Source organism: Oryzias latipes, chromosome 4 (genome assembly GCF_002234675.1).
Source record: "Oryzias latipes chromosome 4, ASM223467v1".
NCBI lineage: Eukaryota > Metazoa > Chordata > Actinopteri > Beloniformes > Adrianichthyidae > Oryzias > Oryzias latipes.
This window is the reverse complement of record NC_019862.2, coordinates 30,579,834-30,601,498: the sequence shown is the minus strand read 5'-3', so window position 1 is coordinate 30,601,498 and position 21,665 is coordinate 30,579,834. Positions and strand designations below refer to the sequence as shown.

Genomic DNA, 21,665 nt, shown 5'->3' with positions numbered 1-21,665 from the left:
GAAATTTATTTTAACCCTGAAGAACCCAACAACTATTTTCTTCAGGCTTTTTAAAATGAATTAAACACATTTGCTTATTGTTAGTTCATAGGAATTAAGGAAGCAGCAAATAACAGCAACCAAGAAATAAAAATAAAAATGTTAAAATAGAAAGAAAAAAACATAAACCAAACAATAAAAACAAGGGCTGAACTTGGCTCCGCTGGTTCTCCAGGGTTAAAACAAAAAAAGAATTGCCGTCTGTTTGGATCAACCTTTTTTTTAACTATGTCTTAGATTCAATGAACTTCTACACTTGTTGGGTTCTAAAATTCAGAAATAACTTATTTAAAAGTGATTTTTGTAATCATCACTTTGCCCTGATTTCCCTTTCAAACTAATATGATTTAATCATCTGTGTGTTTCGTGAGTCACCTCAGATCTCTTAATGTGTTTCCTGAATCCTTATTTACTCTCAGAAATGCTTTTCTAATCTGATCTGCTGGTAAAAACATTCCAGCACATCAGCTGGGAACTTCCACCATCAACAGAAACATGAAGCCACTTTTCTTTGTGCATTAATTTGTGTTTATTTAGAAGCAGCATTCGTGTGAAATGAACTGAATCAATCCTAAAGCACGGTAGGGTTGTTGTTGTTGTTGTTGTTGTTGTTGTTTTTCTTCTTCTTCTTGTATCAGATCAGCCATTTTCCCCCGGCAGAAAACAAACTGTGCTTTTGAACAGAGAAGAAGGAATTATTTCCAGCTGGGAATGTTTCTTGGATCCTTGTTATTGTCCAGTAAGAAAAAGATGTTAAATCTGACAAAAGGTTTCATAACATAAAATTAAACCAGAGAGTTTAAATGAGGCCAAAAGAACAGAGATCCATAGATGAAGGTGGAGTTTGACCTAAAATAAATCAAATCTTTCATCGTCTGTCTTTTGCAGATATAAGTCAACAAGAAAAAATGTTTTCTTTTATTTTACAAAGAACGGATTAGTGTGAGGAACCAGCATAGGACCTCAACATCCAGGGAATCTAAAACTTTGATAAATAAACTCATCCAAAAACTGTGAAAAACCTGAAGTAAGAACCAGAAACGTGTCTGCAGACAGCTGTGGATGATGATCACATGGAATCAGGTAAGACTGACAGCAGGAAACCAAGAAAACGTAAAGAGATCAAAGAAACCAAACTAAACGGTGGAGTCCTTCTCCAAACCAGACCAAAATGAGTTTGATCTTCTGGGAAAGCCTGCGTGATTATCTGCAGCTCTTCCTGATTAGAGGGAACGATGATCACTCAGGAAAGAGGCTGGAGTTTGTCCAAAACTGGACCTGAAAACAGATTTTCTTCTTTGTAACCAAGTGTTGTGCAAACAGCCAACATTTTCAGGAGAACGTCTGGAAACTGAACAACAGGTCTGCCCAAACGTGGTCCTGGAGATACCATGCAAAATCCATTTTTTGAGCTTGTAGGTGTATTATAACAAAAACAACCCCAAAGTGCTATTTTGATCCGTTCTCACATTTCTCAGTATTCCCCCAAGAACCTACTATCTGAGCACCAGCCCCTCCCAATCCATGAAAACGGGCAGGTTCTCACATTGTGACATCACAAAGTGAGGAACCGCCCCCTCCAGGAAGAGTCTGTGTTCCCAGCACCGCCCCCAGACTAACACACACGCCCACTTTCTCTGCAGTGATCGGCAAAAATGCTTCCTTTTATATGCGCAATACACACATCAATTTTTGCAAAAGTTACCTGTCTCTGATCGGCCCCCCCACATCCAGGGGGAGTGGTTTGTCCTGCCACCCCTGTGTTGAGTGGTTCGTCCCGCTCTCCTTGCTCATCTAAAACTTCAGCAATCAGGCCCCATGCCTTATTCCTGCCTCACTGAGTCCTTTTCAAATTCCTGTTTTGTCTCATGAATGAGGTTGTGTTGCAGACATGACGGAGGCGACGGAAACATTCCGACTGATTAACAAACATATTATTTTTTTGTGTCAACGCAACCGAGGCAGACGGCAAACGGACCAGTGGAAATCTGCCTTCACATTGTTGTAAAATACTATTTTTAGACATTTAACAGATTTGGTGTACCCCACTTTCAAGCGGTAGGGGTGTGGCCTTCCAAAAAGCTCATTCCTGATTGGTGCCATAGAAACGCCGACTCAATCTCGACATGGACCGATCACTGCTTACTGAAGACATCTGGCGGGATCCGTTTTCTGAAAAAGACTTCGGTTGGAGCCAGAAGTTTATCAATTTTCTATGGATGACGTCACACTCACTCCAGTTCTCACATACAGTCCGTGGGGCCAACAGGCGTCACCTACTGTCATTGAGGCATCCGATTGGTTAATTGCAGTACAGAAAAAAAGACAGCCAGCGGATATTTCCTATGTGGAACGCCAGGAGGAGCAGGGTCACTCAGTCCAGTTGGGTGACACCTGAGTCTGCTTAACAGGAGATAACGGGGAGAACTATAGAATAGGCAGGGGGGTGGATCTCCAGGACCGGGATTGGACACCCCTGCCGTTCAACGAGTGGATATGCACACACATTCACATACATTTGGTCTGTTTCTGCAGGTCTGTGCCCAGTCTGTGTGTGTGAAGCACGGCCTGCAGCAGTGTGGGTGTCCAGGAGACTCCATGAGGGAGAAGTGTCACTTGTGCTGCCAGCAGCCCGGTAACCACAGGCCCATGAGTCATGCTCCGCTGAAGAATGTGTTTACAGTTTGTTTCCCAACAAATCAGCCTTTACTAGCTTGGATGGAGGTTAGCTCTCTCAAGTGGTTGGAGTTTAAGAGGCTGGATTTATGGCCCCTTGCTGGGTATTGATGTGTGGTTAATGTTCCCCTCAGGGAGTTTTTAGAATGTCTGACAAGCACAGTGTGAAATGTTTTAGGTAGTTTGGGTGCTGCAAGCATGAAGGAACCCAGCTTCACACAATAAACCAAGCAGTGTCACTTGTGTTCATCTGTTTCAGACGAGCCCGGGACGTGTGTCAGCTCCACCTCCCCAACGCTGTCCGCATATTTTCCGAACAGATCGTTGCCCCTCGTGGGCGGAGCTCCGTGTTCGCAGAATCAAGGTTACTGCGACAAATTCCAAGTTTGTCGCCTGCTTGACGCAGACGGGCCCATCGCCAGACTGAAGAACTCCTTCCTCCATTTGGACGACTTTGATGACATGGCTGAGTGGATGAAGGTTGTTTGTTCATTATAATCTTACATTAAAATGGGATTAAAGACGTAGACAAATACATAAAAAAGGTTTAGTCCCCAAATCTCCTAAAGTTTCTGCATCATCCTACAGTTTTCAAATGACTTAATGTTAAGTTTGGACTCAATCTTCACAGATCAAAAGACCGTTTTGCAGCTAATCTGTGGTTTTCCTCAACAATTTGACACATTTTTCGCAGATGAAAACCATCTGCTTGCTTTTTCTTGGTACTTTAACACATGCAGGCAAAGCAATGAAACTTTAAGTTTAGATTAAAGAAAACCTGCAGCGGACTAATAACTTTTGGAGCAGAAGTAGTTTGATGCAAGTTTGCGTAAAATAATGAGGCTAAAGTGTTGCTTCCTAAACTCCAACGGACGCTTTTAATGGAGGAATCTAATCAGAAAAATTGTATTTTCTAGTTTATTTCGTTAGTTTTTGAAGATGAAAGAAGTATTTTTGAGTTTGAATTCAGAATGTTATCAAACTGTCACGATGCAGAAACAGAAAGACTGAGCCCACAAAAAAGCGTAAAAAAGACACCACTCAGGTTTGATTTCTCCGTTTTTTTCTCTGCCATGAAGGACTGTTATGCGTTTACATGCCGACTCTTTAGAGTGAAGTTCCCTCAATTTTCCACCAGCACAACAATCTGATTTGTAATATTTAAAAACCAAAAAACTTGTCAACATTTCTGATTTGTTTGAAGACCCACTGTGTTTTTAACAGGTTCTTGGGGTATTTTTCTCATTAAGATTAAGCTCAAATTGCATTTCTGAATATTTATTCCTTCAACACATAGTGAATCAGGAGCAGATGAAAAAAACAAGACGTTTAAAAAAGATCCTATTTGTGGCGTAGAAAATACGCTGGGCGCGCCACAAACTCCCTGCCCTTAGCTTTCAGCATTTTACATGTGAATTTCTGATGAACTCCTGTCGCTCTGCAGAAACTACGTCTTAAATAAAGCCACACAGATTTTTTTTTATTTTGGCTAAAAAATAACATAATTCTAATGAAAATTCCACTGAGAATGCTTTGAAAATAGTTCCAAAGATGATCCAAGTATACAAAAAATAAACTAAAATTAAATAAATATACCAAAAAAGCAAGTTAGCACATTATTATTGAACATTTAGACACAATGTTTGTGTTATTAAACTGTAATCGTCCCTGCTGGATGTTCTTCAAACATCCTTCATTTCTTATCCACACCTGTTCTTTGTAAATTGAGTCCTGGGGGGTTTCAGGAGTCTAAGTCCTAGCAGGGTCTGAGTTGTGGGTTCAAGCACAGAGACAGACAATCTCACAGACCTTAGAAAGCAATTTAGGGTCGACGAAACCTATTAGGCATGTATGTCTGACAGGAAAATTCTGCTTAAGAAACTCCAAACAAGACCTCTATCAAAATAAAATCAATATTTCCAGACTACAAGTGAGGCTGATGTGGTTCAGCTGACCTGAGCAAACAGGGGTTTGGACGAGTCTTTCATCTTCAGCGTTTCAGCTGTTCTCGCTCCCATCTGACCTTTTCTTCCACACTTTGTGTCTTTAGACTTGTGATTAGAAAATGAAGCACCTCAGAGAGGAAAGCGCTTCAGCAAAGACCTCCATCGTGTTCATTCGAGCTCTTTCATGTCGCACTGTTCATCAAATAAAAGAAAGAAATCAGTCTTGATCAGAAATCAAAGAAAAACGTTAGAAGGAAGCAGGTTTCTCCCTCATCTGAGCGTGATTTGTCTCGTCGGTCAGCTGCCCTCTGCTGCTTTTGGGGTTCGGCTCCTCACTAAAGCATGGAGAATCAGGAATGGCCATTTGAGTTGAAAGAGTGCAGCTTTTTGTCAGGCAGACGTGAGCGATCGCTTCCTGAAGTCTCCCTTCCTCTTCTTTAAGGCCGTGTCCCACAGCCACAACCTACATTTGGTGCAAATCGTACAGATGAAAATTGGTCATGAGTGAATAAATGTAGAAGAAGTGAGAGAAGTTGTGGTCTGCACGCGGAATTTTCACGAATGAACCACGTTAAAACCACGGAAGAAGTAAGAGTACAACACGCAAAGAACACGTAACTCAATGTGGAAGGTGAACCGTGTGTGATTATTGTGACGTTTATATGCAGTTCATTACTGATTTGTTCATCGATTACAGAATTTCAAAGTGATGTGTGTGTCGTAGACGAGATATAACATTTATACATTGGTGGTTCATGCGTGAAAAGTCCTTTAGACATATATGGTCACGAAAAGCCACAAATTTGCGTATGCGTCTCGCCAAAAATCACGCACAATAGCATAAGATTTACATAACAATTGTGTTTAAACAGCGTAATTCTCATCCGACCCAAAATTTTGAACAGCCAAAACCAAATACACGTAAAGACAAGTCCGACGAAACCCTCGGTGGACATCTGTGCACAACAACGAACGCAAGGAACGCTTCTGAATGACGTTTATCACACATGTATCATGAAAGACGCAGATGTAGTGGCTGTTTGACACGACCTTTATCTGCATCACCAGCTCATGCTCAAAACCTTCACGGATTTATGACAATAGTACTGCAAAAAGGAAATCAGCTTGGATAATTCCAAACCATTTTCCTGGTTTATCGACAAAAGTGTTTGTGTAAACTCATCTGATTTGAAGTTGGGAGCATGTTAACCTTTCAAAGGGCTAAAAGCTTTGCTGTTACGCTTTTAATGCAACACGGGTCTGAATAGATGAGTTGAAATTGAAATACGGCAGATTTTTGCACAAAACAAAAGCATAAATTGGTTGATGTAGCACCAATTTATCTCTTTAAAGCCAATCAAAATGTTTATCTCGTCATTTTGTCAATGTAAGACGGTACAAAGACACTAAGAACGTTTTAACCAAAAACACTAAAACACTGTATCTGGTTTAGGTTTCTGAGTTCAATATCTAACTAATTATGTTTGTTTAAACGTCTTCTCTCATAAATGATTTAGTCTTAGGGATTTTTCTCCCCGCAGGCACATTGGTGGGCCATCCTGCTGGTCATCCTGACGCTGTGTGCTGTGATGGGCGGCACCGTCTGCTTGTGTAGCCAAACCCTCAACACCCGCGACCTGGACTGACCCTTAACCTCTGACCCCTGCCACCGTTTGAAGCATGCCTCGCTGTTCACCAACTAACCAGTTTAGTCAACACGCTCTGCAGTTTAAAAGGACCTGGATGGAGTCCTTCGTCAGTTTGGGGTCTCCAGATGACCTCTGATGACATCCAGCACCTGCTCAGCGTCTCTCATGCCGGCGTGTCACCGGATATCTCTGGTGTGCCACCGAGCGTCTGCGCCTCCTCCCGCCTGGGGAACGTCTCCCATCAGCATTCAGGAGTGCTCCTGTCGTGCATGGACTGTGGAAAATGTGGCTGCCAACTGTGGGAAGGGTCAGACCGGCTTCTCTCAGAGGGATCTGCATTGTGAAGGGCGGCGGCTCGCCGTCAGCAACAGCGACGCAAATAAACCGTTTCTGCTTCGGTGAAACATAAACTAATGCAGGAGGTTTTTCTGGCTCCACTTCTATTGATGTGTGTGACGTTTTTAGATCGTGGGAGGAAACTCTTTGACTTTTACCATTGATTTCAGAGGTTTGTCTCCCATCATGCATCAGCACACCTGTGCAGAAACAAACTGCAATAAAAGTAGCCTAAAAATATCTAAATTAACAATAAACTTAAGAATAAATCACTAAAAAGCAGTAAAATGATCTTTGTATGCAACCAGTTAAAACCTCTGATAAGATATCGAAATCTAGAAACACGAGCGTTCAAAAAGTGAAAAATAATCTAAAAAAAAAGATAGAATTACCTCAAGTTTAATTTTTCACAACCCAATTATAATTTTTTCTTTTGTTAGTTCAAAGCAAATGGTTTGTATTTTTTGGTTTTCGTGAATCTAAATTGTAGTTTATTTGATTCGAGTGACAAAAGACTAAAGCAAAGGATTCATCTTGGCCCACAGCCTGAAGTCCACATCACTCCACACACAAAACATGGAACCAACCGTTTCCGGTTAAAAACAAAACAAAAAAAACATTTTGGAAAGTAAAAGTAATTTACAGAAACCAAAAGGACATTTTAAAACACGAAGCACAATAAGAACCAGGAAAAGATGTGGATCATAATGTTTGTCTATTATTCCAACCGAATGTTATTTGACATGAAGCTGACATGAACATACATTTTCTTATCGGGTCTTTTTTCAAATGTTTCAATTTGCTTTCCAAAATGTTTCTTTTGTTCTCGTTTTTTTATGTTTTGGTTTCTAAAAATGTAAAGCTTTTTTTTTTAAATATTTTTTTCTTTTATTGTAGTTGGGATCAAAGCAATGTTTTGGCTTTGAGTAGATTGAAGTGTTTTGAACTTCAGGGCCACCGTAGAAAATTACAAGCTGGCCCATCTCAGTGAATCCTCGTAAATTTTTAAACTAGCACTTTTCCTTTTTTTCTTTCCAAAATAACAATGAATGGCAGTCAACATTTTCTGAACTTTAAAAGAAAATAAATTAAAAGTGAACCGAGTATTAGAGGTTTCTTTTGAGTCACAGAGTATTTGTCAAGAGTTTGGAGCAAAAGGATTTTGACTAAGTTCAATAATAATTTCCTTATTTTTAGATCCTAGCTCTTAATGAGACAAACAATTATGGATTGTGTTGATTTTGAAAAAGCTTGGAAAGCAAAGAGAAGTTAAAAAACTTCAAAGCTGATCAAACATCCTGAACGTCTAAGAACAAAGTTTTACATTTTGAAAGGATTAAATAGTTTGCAGAGTCAACTTGTCAATAAGATAAGAGGAAGCAAACAGAATCAAGACAAATGGCTGGAACAGGAGGGAAACTTTTGAAGTTTTGGGATTTTTGTTGAGTGACCTGTTGGTTCAATTCTTGTCATTCAGCTGCATGTTCTTCTAATCTACTAGAATATTTAGAATTTTCTTGCAATGTGAATGGTTAGAAACGCTGACTCACTGTAAAGATTAGTGGGTTCACTTTTGTTCTGTTTTAAATTCGACAAACACCTGCTGGACGCTCGCACAAGTGTCCTAATTTGATTTCTCTCTGGGTCACCTTGACACCGTCGAGCAAACGCACTGGCGTCACAACTGTTAGGACAAGGAGACACGGCATGTTCTGTTTTGGTTTAGTGTGGAGCTTGCTGATACCAGAAACGGATCAGGCCGCTGTTCTTCAGATCCAGCACACATTCAGCTGGGATGATAAGTGAACAGATGAACTGTGGTGACCTCTCCAAGACGGAAAAATGTCCATTTTTGACACAAAAGTTCAAGCAGACGTCTCAGATGTCAGAGGTTTATTACAGAAATGACCACACAGACTTATTTACAAGTATGTACAAATGCAGAAATAAACTTTTACAATGTTTAAAATTAAAATGTTTAGCCACGCCCTCTTATTATCGGTAGTTTTATTTACATAAACAGTACAGGCACCACCATTATCAGTTTCTTTCTCTGCTTTCAGTGCAACAAAGTTAAACATTCCCTTTTTGAAAAGTCACAATAACAATAGTGATGTCTGAAGAGGTGAGGTTTGCACGCCACCCAAAGAGCTGGAAATGTATTCATTGACCAAAAATGACTGACATGAACACTCCACCTCACTCACACAGTAAATAGTTTTAGGTCCCACAGAGGGGAAAGCCAGAGTGAAGGCAGAGCAGCTTTTAAGGCACGAGGATGGAGGTGCAAACACAATGGGGGCTTCAGTGGCGACTGTGCAGGTAAATTGATGGTACCTTTGGTCTTAAAGCATCACAACATCCTCTCTGGATTTTGAGGGGAACTAGCAGAACAGCTACTCCTGATGCTTCTAAAAGAACACTTTCCGTTTGTTTTGTACCTCCTGGACACAACTCATCAGAAGAAGCATCTGAGCTTTCCCAGATAAACTACAGCTCCTCATGTCTGAGTCAATACATGAAATCTGCACTTCAGGAGCAGGAAGGAAGCATCGTATTAGGATTGTTCTGTTTCAAACATCTTTAAAAAATAATACACACATTTGTGGCCCGACTTTATTTCATCTATGTTTAGACATAAATCGGATGTTTGGTGTCAGTATAGCACCAGCAATGGGACATTAAAAACGCTTTAAATATTGTACAGTATTCACAAATTTTTTTAAATAAAATAGATATTTCTGTAGACATGTACAAGGAGGCAAAGGTTTAATATGTCATAGAAGTTTTACAAGTGCTTCAGTTGTGCATAAATCATCTGCTAAGTGCTGAAGTGGTTAGAAAATTGGTGTTTCTTCACGGTGAGCGGATCTCCACGGTTCCTCTGCAGAAACAAACAAGCGTTGTTATTTCTAACAGTGTTGGGATGGTGGCAAAACTGAAACAGAAGCTGGCGCACCTCTCCGTTTTTTTCCGGTTCATCCTCCAGGCGTCTTTACATTTGACAAAGGTGACCTCCTGAGAAAAACCCTGAGGCTCTTTTACACAGAACACCATCCTGCAGGAGACGGAGAGGCAAGGAATCTCTTCAGTTCGTTTAATCAACAAGATCAAACTGGGCTTTAAGTGGAAAAAACTGAATTAATGTGAATGTAAATCTAAAATAGATCTCCTAAACATTGGACCAGATGGAGGATTGACTGCTTTTCCATAAAGGTTTGACGAGCTGAACCTGCTGCTCCAGATTCACCAGATGCAAACAGAAAACTGCTCAGCAGAAATGTCTGTTAGTGAAACGGTCGGTTGTTTGCATCATCACCACCTTCTCACAACAGAGCATGAAACTTGATTGACCGCATTTTCCACAAAAAAAAGCAAAGTCAAAAAACTTTTTTTTTTAAACTAAAGAGTGCCTTATAATCCAAAACGCCTCACACATGGATTTATTGTGGCTGAATGTTGAAGCGATTTGAGAGACGCCGCTCCGTCAAAACGTCTTTTTTATGAGCTGCGAGCAAGGATGGGTTGTTTTTGTGACAACGCCAACGTGTAGCGGTGTCACAATACCAGCTACAAATATGAACGAACCTTGTGAAGACGTCCAGAAAACGTTTGACTGCTGTCATTGCCAACAAAGAGGATGTGAAAACGTTTTGAGTTGAACTTTTGTTATTGACTAAATACTTATTTTCCACCATAATTTACAAAGAAATTCTTTAAAAATCAGACAAAGTGATTTTCTGGATGTTTTTTTTTTCTCTCATCGCGTCTGTCATAGTTGAGGTTTACCTATGATGAAAAGGACAGGCCTCTCTCATCTTTTCAAATGGGAAAACTTGCACAGTTGGTGGCTGACTGAATACTTTTTGCCCCCACTGTATGACACCCGTTTGAGCAAAAGCCATTCGTTCACCTGGAAAAAATGGTAAACGTAAGGAGAAAACCTAAGTTTACCTTTTTAGGCTTTTAGATCTGGACAAGTGTCTCATGGAAGAAAGAAAAAGATTTTTGTAATCAATCATACAGAGTAAACAACTTTAAAGTTCCAAAAGCAGCAATTCATCAAATGACCACTGGGGGCTGGCGTCAGAAAGTAGCAACTCCAACACTGTAAAGTCCAACTTTACGCCTAAAGAGAGCATGTCTCTTAACATATTTTTCAATGTCTATTGCTTTATTTTTTAATTACAACAATTAGCGCTTTGACCCATTAACACATGTCACCGGTGACATTTAAGTCACAAACATAAATCAGCTGATTCTGATGTGGAGAAGAGTAGCTTTCTGATGCAGAAATGTTTTTAAAGTGTCATTAAAATCAGTTTCTCTCGAGGCTTCAATGAAGAAATCATGACAGCTTGGGTATCTGCTTCAGCAAAGTGCTTCAACCAGCAAACACCTCATTCATTCACATCTAGCCTACCTTTTCTGCGTCTCGCCGGCTCGGATTCGAATTTTGTGGACCTCCATGCCACCGTTTGAGTCCCCGGACCACCACGAAGAAACCATCTTCAGTAGGCTGGAAGCAGTCCAGGTGCTTGGCTCCTCCCACTTAAACTTCAGCATCAGCAGGTCGCCGATGTCTTTTTCTGTCACCAGCAGAAAGGAGTGAGTCTTGTTTGTCAGCAGTCTCTCCTCTCTGCAGGAGATGAAGACGAAGTGCACGTGTGACGCCGACACGACCTCACAAAGTAAAGGCTTTCTAATCACGTGTGCGCTCCGTTAAAGCCACGCCATGCTCGTCAGTGCTGTAAAAAGATCAGAAGACAGACAGTCTTCACTCACAGCCTCAGCTCCAGGTCCTCAGCATCTCCTTTGGTTCCATACAGCGACACGGACAGAGAAGGCTGCACATCGGAAGTATTCACCTTACTGGAGAAGTGGATCTTCAGCTGGTAATGATAAACTAGAGACAAAAAACGCATCATCCGTTAGTTTACTTTAGATTATGACGAGATTTTGGAAAAAACAGGGAAGAAAATCTTCCAGATATTCTCGGAAAAATGCCGTTAAGAACATCGGTGGTCTGACCTCTGAAAGGCATGGAGCTCCGTGTCTTGGTGTACATCTGCACGCTTCGCGCCCTGCGGACCTTGCTGACCCCGTAGCCCACCGTGTTGCACCGGTTCTTGCGGCAGTTGAGACACATGCCGCGGTCGAAGGTGTCGCTGCTGCCGCACCTGTAGGCCGTGACGGCGTCCTGCTCGTTCAGAAGGGAGTCGATGAACAGATGGATGGAGCGCTCGTGTTCACACTTCACCGCATCGGTGACGGCTGAGCGGGAAGCAGAAGAACACACAAAGGTCACAACAAGAACTGCAGGAATAAAACACACAAAATGTTTTCACAGTTCTGAAAAACTAATTATTTACAAACCAAGAAAGTGGGATTGCAAGAAAAATATCTCCTCAAAGGTTAGTTCAAGAGGAGGTGTTAAAATCAGAGATGCTAAAGGTTCTTTGACATCAAAGTAATTGCAGTACCAAGAATCCCAAAGTTAGCTATTTTCTCCAGAGCCCCCCTGAGGTTGCAGCCCGGCTGGAAGTGGCCGCCATTTGGGTAAATGTCCACATGGCCGACAGGCTGCTGGATCCCGATGCTGAACCCCAGAGAACCTCGTGTGAAAGTGTGGAGGACATCCACAAAGTGAGCGTCGTCCGGAGACAGCCGCCTGTGAGCGTGTTCGCCCTCAAAGTCGGGTCCGGCTGGATCGAGCCCTTCAGGTGGAGGAAAGCAGCAACAGCAAAAAGGAAAATCAATAATAGTAACAAAAAGATTTGTCTTTAAAATGAAAACCACTCCTCACCGGTTATTCTCCCAACTTTATTGGCAGCATGGCTGCCGGCAAATCCGGCCACGTGAGCGCCGAGGCTGTAGCCGATCAGGTGGATGTTGTCTAAAGGAATGTTGGTGGTTTCCTGTTACATTCAATACAAAAATACAGGAGAAAAGATCGAAGAGGAAATAACTGAAACTATTGTGAATCTGAACTAAAAACAACAGAAAACCGTGAACATGCATCAGTCATTTCAGAAGACTTTCCTTTTTTATTAGATCTTAAAACGTATCAACGCAGACACCATTATTCCAGACATCATGCACATCTGGTTTGTTTTGGGTTTTTTTATTATCCACTTATGTAATTTAACATTTATTCTACATTTTCTTTATTCAGCCGTAAAATGTTTTTTTGTGATATGGGTTGTTTTTGTTTGGAAACTTCTTCTAATTTCACAACAGAACAGAAGTTCTCCAAATTGAACTCAAGTTTTACACGTCTAAATCTGGCATTACTTGTTTTTTCATTCACATTTTTGTATATTCTACAGTCTGACCTTTAAGTGACCTCCAGGAGTTAATGTTCTTCCAGTTTTTTAGACCAATACTAGATTCTGGAAATGTTCCTACATCCCTGCTCTGACTGAAGAGCATCAACAAGCCTGCCACCGATTACTGGATCATTCATAATCAACTCAAAGGGGTTGCTGCTCTGTCAACAGGGGAATTTTCCTTCAAACTTTTTGTAAAGATGTGTGTTTTTGCTCAGACTGACCTCGATCCAGTCGATGAATCGAGCGATCTCCTGTCCCACCGCTTTGGTGTTCTGTGCCGCCACGGCGTAGTGGTTCTGAGCCAAGCTGAGCCAGTCCACCACGATGACGTTGGCGCTCTGCTCTTTCTCAAACAGAGCGGAGACCAGCTTCGGCATCCAGCTTCCATACATTCCACTCAGCTGTTGGAAAAGGAGCCAAAACATTACAAAAGCTAAGGAACGGGATTTTTCTAAGGACATTTTATCAAAAAAGGTTGTCTCAGAAGAAAGAAAAGTTATTTTTGTGTGGCAAAACTATTATTTGGATCTGCTTACTGTCCATCCGTGGATCAAAAGGAAGGTCTTGGAAGTTCTGTTGAAGGTGCAGGCCGTCAGGGACTCCGGTTGGCCAGGAATGATGAAGCAGAGGTCATCGTCGGGGTGGGAGGGTTTACGGAGGGAGAATCTGGCAATTGTCGAGTTTTTGTCATCCTCAGGTTCAAACAAGTCTTTCAGAGGGTCAAGAAAGTTACCTGGTGAGGGAAACACCTGCATGTTATCTCCATTGTCTTCATGGAGTGTTCTAGATGACAGCTCCTGGTTTAGTGCGACACAGAAGTGTTTTCCCGTCTGCTTTACACACTCATGAACTCTAAGGATATCCATTCTAAGATGTTCTCCAATGAGCTCCAACAGCTTCTGGAAGTTTCTCCACATCTTTCAGGGTTTACAGGAATGTTTGACCATTCTTCCAGAAGCTCTGACACCGACGTTGAGTTAGGGTCGGAACTCTCTTCCACATCATCCAGTTCTTCTTAGTCTTTGTGGTCCTTCTTTGGGCTCTCTTGGTCAGCCATGTTGGAACAGGAAGGGTCCCATCCTGAAACTGTTCCTACAGAGTTGGAAGCATGGAATAGTCCAAAATCTCTTTGTCAGCGGAAGCATCCAGAGCTCCTCTCACTGGAACTAAGAGGCAAAGTGCAGCCCAAGAAAAAAACAGTCCTACACCATAATCCTCCCTCAACCAAACCTCAAAAATGGTGCGGTGCAATCAGAGAACCACTTCTTCCTGGAAACCATCTTAACCAGATTCATCTCCTCCTGATGAATATTTTTGACAAAATACCTGATTAGTTTGGTGATCAGAAGTAGTCTTAATCCTGTCATTTCACCAGTACCGGTCAGTGAGCCTGACAGTCAGCTGACACAAACTCCCTATAGTTTTGAGGGAGGGGCTGCGTGCTGGGGGTCTGGGCTCCAGCTTCAACAAGCTTCACAGGCTTATCTGAGTTTATGACATGTAATAAATGCACATATTTACACTAGAAGAGTTCAGCTCCCGCAGATTTACCAACGTCACAGCTTATACAACACATCGCCTCACTTTTCTAACCCTTTTGCTCACTTTTATTCCTGCAGGAAAATCTGGATGCGCAGCCGCGCAAAAGTGACTGAATGAACTAGTGAAAACTCACCAAACGTGGAATCTGCGAGCTCCTCTCCTTCCAAGGACATCACATGCTGCACAGCTGCGTTTGACACCACGACGAACAAGAAGCCAAGCTGCCACGCTCTCATTTCTTTCCCAGCCTTTTCCTTTTGAAGAACGAGTCTTTGCAGAAACCTGTGTGTGTGTGTGTGTGTCACCCTCAGCAGCAGCGCGTAAATCCGGAGCGTACTTGCGTGGTTGCGCACGGCGCTGTCATCTGAGCCACCTTCAACTGACTCCTTCTTAAATAGCGCCTCCGACCAACCATTGGGCGGGGAGAGGAGGAAGGCTGAGCGCAAACTTGTGAACCTTTGGGTTGTTTCATGGGCAGTTAACGAGGCTGCGGCTGGCGCGAGGGCCCCTCGTTAAATCTGATGACCGCGCGCACAATTACAAAGCAATGTTTCAGTCACCGCAGGCCCAGCAGGAGGAATTCATCAGAGCTGCAGGCTATTTATATCTGTTTTTACCAAAGATACTAGTTATTTAAAACTTTTTCTATGTAAAAACTATGTAAATGAGGGCCAAAAATTAAGTTTTATTTTAATCTGTTGTTGCACATTTGCTACAAAACCAGGCAAATATGACAATAAATATACAATATATTTTGCTCTTGTGCATTCTCCTATGACATTTTTGTCTTTGCATTTCTATATATTAGATTCTTTGTCGGTGTTTTATCTAAGAGCCCATTGTTCCATCGTTTCTTTTATGTCCTAAACCAAAGACAATTTTCTGCTTCACTGATCATCTACAAATAAATGACTTTACAGCTCTGCTGCTGTCAGATGAGTCTTTACAGGTCAGCTCAGCTGATCACAGAGAAAACAGGAAGGAAATAAAGTGGAAAAGCTGCCAACATGATGTGTTGAAATCGGCCATCATGCAGTTTTTTTTATATTTCTTATTGTTTTTACCCGTTATTTAAATGTCCCATTGAGATTAAGAATCTCTTTTTCAAGGGAGTCCTGGTTAGGGGGAAACAATAAATTACATTAACAAAAGTGTGAACATTTAAAACGTAAAATAAAAATAATGAGAGCTTATGTAAAACAGTTAAAAGTTCATGTCAAGTTCATCTGGTAAGAGTTGAGGAGACATTATGGAGCAAGCCCATCTGGAGCCGTCCTAAAGGCGCAAGGCCACACAACTGCAATGAAACCTTTGAGCCAAATAACAGATCCCAGAGTCCAATTATTTAATCAACAAAGTCTGATGAATGCCTTACTTTTATTATATTATCTCACAAACCATTTAAAAGCAAATGTTTACAGCCCAGATTCTTTTACCAAATGAATTCTTTCAATATATTCATTAATGTACATTGAAATGTACTTGCATAATAAGTTTTGATCTTTTCATTTTCAGTCAAATTTGGGTGGAAGGGTCTCATTTTTTTGGCTGCTTTTGCACGTCTGTCCTCCCCCTGAATTCTGCACTTCTTTAAGAAATGTCCAGACGGTCTGCAGAGGCTCGGTTTGAAAACAAGCACACGCAAAAACAAGTGAAGCTGTTGCAGAAAAATATTAGTATAATAGAAAGTTTTTTTCAATTGGTCTTGGGAAAAAAAGTTATTTTTTTAAGTTTGTGTAATTCAACTGACTCAAAGCCATTTGCTCAGATTGGAAAGAGCATCAGTGGTTCTGCTGGAGAAGAATGAGGTGGTTTGACAAATGCAAACAGGTTTGAAGCACAAGCAAAATGTTAATCTTGTGTTTTATATTTGGAGATCCGTCTCTTTGAATCTTTCACAGTAAAGTCTGCAGCAGTTTTGGTTTAATGTGAAAAAAGTTTTCACACCAAAGCAAAAGTTTGGATGTAGGATTGTTGATAATCTCAATAGGAAGCCAAAGGCAGACATGAAACAAGCTAAACTATTGAAATGTATAAACTTAACAAAAACATTTATAGTTTTATGACCCAAGCAGTGAGGAAATAGACCAGGACCAAAGTACCTCAATAACACTAAAGGAACACAAATAAAACTGAAAAATAAAAAGGCAACAACAGAGATCTTCGCAGATGAAGAGACTCATTTGTTTGGCTCAGATCAATAAAATTATTTGTATTGGTTGTTAAAATGTTTTATATGAATTAAATCTTTGTTGTTTTGGTTAATTTGTTTTAATTCCTTGTCAGATAACTGAGCAAAGGTTTACTCTACTCTCAGAATCGTTCACTTTTAAAATAAAGAACTTGTTTTTATCTTTAGTGGACATCAGTGTCTAGTTGCTGTTCAGAGGCAAACTTCTTAAAGTATAGAATTGTATTACCATGCATAAAAATAAAACAAAATGGATTCACACCAATCTTATGTTTCTTTTTGATAGTAAACGCAGAAAAAAGATGACAGGGCAGCACAGACGTAATGACAGGAAAGGCTTTGTCTGCCTTGGCTTTCTTACAATTTATGTAAACAGGACTTTTTTAAAAGGAACTTCTATGTCCTGCTATTAAATATTAAATAGAAGAGAAATTGTGTCAATATTTAAAAGCTCCACTTTATAAATAAGGGGTTTAATAGTCACAACAGCATAAATAGAATATTTTTTCTGAACATTGAGGTAGGACTTTGCAGCTCTTTCTGGGTTTGATCAGTAAAAAAAAAAACTGGATCACGTGACTGTTTCAGTGTTAAATGTTGCAGACCCCACATTTAATTAGAAGGGGGTGTTCCCATACACCTTAGTCATGTTGTGCTTAAGCAGTGGACTATTTTTTTATTTACTGACGTGATTATATTCGTGTCATGAAGCACAATCATCTTGAAGTTGGGATCAATGAAGTGGTACAACGTTCATCCATCTATGTAGCTGTAAATATTCATTTTTCAATCAGTAAATATGTTTTTGGAACTGAATAGTGTTTATATGGTTCTACTTCGGAGTGGAAGTTCAGAGAAGGAAGCTGCACTGATGTACCCAAAACATTGACGACACTGAAAACCATCCCACTTCTTGGATTTTTTACTCCATGAAAGTGTCAACATTTTCCTCGAAAAATACTGACCGCATTTGTTTTTCTTCTCTTGCCGCTGCTGGATCCTCTACTTTGCGGGGGAAATATTTGGAACAACGTGAGCAGAGATGGAAGCAGATGCCAGATCCACAGCAGAGAGGAACAGACTCCAAGAGGAAAAGTCAACACAGTCGTAATTCTTCCATCAAGTTTGCAGCTCGTAAAATCCTGTCCGTTATATGTGCTTCCAAACATTTAGCTTATATCTAGGAATGATATGCAACCGCGTACGAACACTTTTGACGGAAGTGATAAACAAAATTTAAAGTTGGTAAATGGACTGCAGGCTGGATTAGATTTGCAAACTTGTAAATCTCTTTTCTTTACCACAACTTTTGAAAGGGTGAGCGTTCGTTAGCTTAAAAAGAGCTAAATACCACAAAAACTGTGGTCAGAGCAGAGCCAGACCACACATCAGCAGCTGAAGCAAACCAAACTGGCCTGTTTGGTTCTTGGTCATTTCCTTTAATTTTCTGCTTTGTCTGTCCAATGACTGCACAGTGAGGCAAAAAAGTATTTAGTCAACCACTAATTGTGGAAGTTCTCCCACTTAAAAAGATGAGAGAGGCCTGTAATTTTCATCATAGAGGGAGTTGAAAGTCTGTTGAAAGCCTGTGTTGCCCTGCAACAGCCCCCCCCCCCCCCCCCCAAAAAAAAAATCACTGCTCTAGAGGAGATGCGCATGGAGGAATGGGCCAAAATACCAGCAACAATTGGTGAAAACCTTGCGAAGACTTATAGACAACGTTTAGCTGTTGCAGCTTTCCTTGTTGCCTGCTCCAGGTTGACATTTGCCTGCAGAATTCCAAGGTACTTGTAACTGTCCTCGATGTCTGCTATTGTTCCTTCTGGGAGTGAGACCCCTCCTGTGTGGACTACTTTGCCTCTCTGTCACCATCCGGTTGCAGGTCTCGAGCCCGAATGACATCCCAATGTCAGTACTGTAGATCCTGGTGGTGTGGATCAGGGAGTCAATGTCACGCTCGCTCTTAGCATATAGCTTAATGTTATCCATGTAGAGGAGGTGACTGATGTTGGCCCCATTTCTGAGTCGGTAACCATAGCCAGTCTTGTTGATTATTTGGCTGAGGGGGTTCAGACCTATGCAGAACAGCAGTGGGGACAGAGCATCACCTTGGTATATCCCACATTTGATGGATACTTGTGCAAGTGGCTTCCCATTGGCTTCAAGGGTGGTTTTCCACAGCTTCATTGAGTTTCCTATGAAGGCTCTTAGAGTCCTGTTGATGTTGTACAGCTCCAAGCATTCAGTGATCCACGTGTGTGGCATTGAGTCATAGGCTTTCTTGTAATCAATCCAGGCTGTGCACAGGTTGGTGTGTCGTGACCTGCAGTCTTGAGCGACTGTTCTGTCAACCAGGAGTTGGTGTTTGGCTCCTCTGGAGTCTTTACCAATGCTCTTCTGTGTGTTGCTCATGTATTGATCCATGTGCCTATTCTTCAACCTTCTTTAGCCAGTAGGCATGTATCATAATAATAATAAAGGATTTTATTTATCTGCGCTTTTCCAGACACTGAAAGCGCTTACAATGTGTCCATTATTCATTTACTCTTCATTCACACTTGGTGATGGGAGAGGGGTCTCTTTGACCATCACCTGGGTCATTCATGCACATTCATGCTGGTAGGCAGTAGCGTTAAGGGTCTTGTCCAAGGGCCCTCACTGGGTTAACTGCTCACCAGTTCAATTGCTTGCTTGTTCATTCCCGGGAATCGAAACCTGGATTCCTGCATGTCAGTCCTTCACCTTACCAACCAAGCTACCCGGCCGCAACTCATCATGTAAGGATCTCCTGGACAAAATTAGTCCAAATATACAGTGACTGCACTGAAAGACAGGTTCATGTCTGGAATGTCTCCTGGAAACTGTTAATATACAACATGATTTTTGACCTTCAGAAGTTTAAATCAAGTCATGTTCGGGATAAGGTTGGTAATCATCTCAGATGTTTTAATTTCTGTTAATTACCCTTCAGGGTATTTAAGTGTCTGGTTTTCAGCTGTTAGGTCATCTGCTTTGTCACTTTTTTGTTTTTTTTACATGGATTTTTTCATGTTCTAGTGAATTAAATGTTTACGTTTCTGCCACCAAGCCTGGTCTCCTGCATTTTGGATCCTACACAAACTGTTCCTACTATCAAACTGTTTAAAGTGACTTTAGTTTTGTGTCTGAAACAAAATAGGATTATCTGATCCTAGCAGGTTTTCTCCACACTTCTTTTGTTGTTGTGATGAGGCCATTCAACGTCATGTCTCTGTTTCCTGTTTTTATCTGAAGGAAAATGCCAACGGAAACAGCACAGCAGGGAATCAGCACATCACAAAGGAGTTGTAAAGCACACAAACTCCACAGTTAAAGCCAGGTTAAGTCATTTAACATCTTGATGACAAGAGAATATAAATAAATCTAAAAAAAATTGTATTACAAAATTTTAAAGATTCAGAGATGTAAAAACGCAGAAACATTAAGGCATGTTTTCACAGAACAAGTAGGGAAAGTATTTCAAGATTTCTCCGACCCCCCACCCCAATTTACGAAGAATTCTTTGAAAAAACAAGCCAAGTGAGAATTCTTTGCTCGAGTTCCTATCAGTTAAGAAGCAGCTGTCAGGTGTGCGTCAGATCGACCTCTGAGGTTTCAAAGCTCTGACTGAATCCTAAACAAACAGGCCTGCAGCATGAGCTGCTCATCAGCTTTCACCTCATTAATCCAGATCCCGACTGTTGCTCTATGCTTTTCCGACTTTTCCCCACGTCGTGTGGGAATTTCCTGGAGAAAAAAACCCCAGAAAATCCGACATGTTATTGTTTCAGGCTTCAGTGTTGCATCATTTACTGCCAACAACAACGTCTCCTGATCATGTTCAGCTCAAGAGGGGATCTGGGCTGCAGACGTGAAAACAACTGGAGTGACGGCTCCTCTGGTGCTGCATCTGTTTACTTTGATCTGCAGATGTGGTCCAAAGACATAGTAATGTTGTCCAGGAGATCCTGACAAGTGGTACTCAAAAGATTTCCAAAACAAATTCAAGTGCCTTTAAAGCTCAGCAACTACACCTCAGCTGCTCCACATGGAGGTTGACTCTCACCTGATCCTCTAGGTACTGTCCTTCCTGACAGAGAGACTTCAACGGTCAGAGTAAACGGCCGCCTCCATCAAGACTGTCTCCACAGGAGCCCCACAAGGATCTGTCATTTCCCCACTTCTATTTACTCTTTTTTGGTAGAAACTCAACCCTGGGAATGACATATCAAACACTCGGGAGATGCAGTCATATGGACATCAATACAGATGTGCTACAGCATGAACTGGGGACTCTTTTGGACATAAATGTGTTAAAAACAAACAAAGTGATTATCTGGTTCCACCGCGGACAATCCATTGTGGCCAAACTGTCGTTTAAACTTTGAAACAAGTCAAAATGAGGCTTGGTAGTGGGTGCGGCCTCGATGTGATCACATGACGGCCCTGCAACGTCTGGATATGCTTCTGATGACGGTCTCCTGGGGGATTTCCTCCCACAAATGGACCAAAGCATCTGCCACGTCCTGGACACTCTATGGTGTAACCTGGCGTTGGTGGATGAACCGAGATATGGTGTCCCAGATGTGCTCAATTGGATTAAGGTTTGGGGAAATGGGGAGGGGGGCAGTCCATTTCCTACATTCCTTCAACCAACACAGGCGTCTCCAACCCTGTTCCTCATGAGCGACTTGCCCTGCTTGTTTTGCAGTTCACCCTGCTTCAGTAATTACTGATCAGCTGGATCAACTGAGCCAAGTAACTGACTGATTGAACTCACCTGATCCAGGTAAACAGTACTTACTGAAGTGGGATTAGCTGCAAAACAAGCAGCTCACGAGGAAAAGGGTTGGAGGCCTCTGGTTCTAGCAGAAACTGCCGACACACTCCAGCCACATGAGGTCCAGCATTGTCTTGCATTATGAGGAACGCAGGG

General features: G+C 41.5%; 2 protein-coding genes across 3 annotated transcripts in view; one reads left to right on the top strand and one right to left on the bottom strand.

Moving 5' to 3' along the window:
* The window catches only part of LOC101159183 (disintegrin and metalloproteinase domain-containing protein 10), a 36,144-nt gene extending 28,395 nt beyond the window's left edge, over nt 1–7,749 (top strand). For both annotated transcript variants that reach the window (XM_004068433.4, XM_011474534.3), the window contains 3 exons: nt 2,575–2,674; nt 2,975–3,195; nt 6,203–7,749. In XM_004068433.4, coding sequence (XP_004068481.1) covers nt 2,575–2,674; nt 2,975–3,195; nt 6,203–6,307 — 426 coding nt within the window. In that variant the 3' untranslated portion in view covers nt 6,308–7,749. The remainder of the gene's footprint in view (nt 1–2,574; nt 2,675–2,974; nt 3,196–6,202) is intronic.
* A 775-nt stretch (nt 7,750–8,524) lies between these two features.
* On the bottom strand, nt 8,525–14,984 carry LOC101160547 (lipoprotein lipase). The gene is made up of 10 exons (XM_004068357.4): nt 14,654–14,984; nt 13,515–13,711; nt 13,200–13,379; nt 12,453–12,564; nt 12,130–12,363; nt 11,678–11,920; nt 11,432–11,552; nt 11,070–11,285; nt 9,606–9,704; nt 8,525–9,530 (listed from the first exon to the last, which is right to left on the bottom strand). Exons 1-10 carry the CDS (start codon nt 14,754–14,756, stop codon nt 9,503–9,505), a joined length of 1,533 nt encoding a protein of 510 aa, XP_004068405.1. The 5' UTR covers nt 14,757–14,984; the 3' UTR covers nt 8,525–9,502.
* Between the last annotated feature and the right edge of the window lie 6,681 nt (nt 14,985–21,665).

Bases quoted from the DNA above. Each gene is read 5' to 3' on its own strand.
- LOC101160547 (XM_004068357.4), bottom strand. From the start codon at position 14,756: ATGAGAGCGTGGCAGCTTGGCTTCTTGTTCGTCGTGGTGTCAAACGCA. The intron at 13,712-14,653 runs GTGAGTTTTCAC...TTCCCTCACCAG, and splicing joins GCTCGCAGATTCCACGTTTG to GTAACTTTCTTGACCCTCTG. The intron at 12,565-13,199 runs GTCAGTCTGAGC...TGAATGTAACAG, and splicing joins GATTCATCGACTGGATCGAG to GAAACCACCAACATTCCTTT.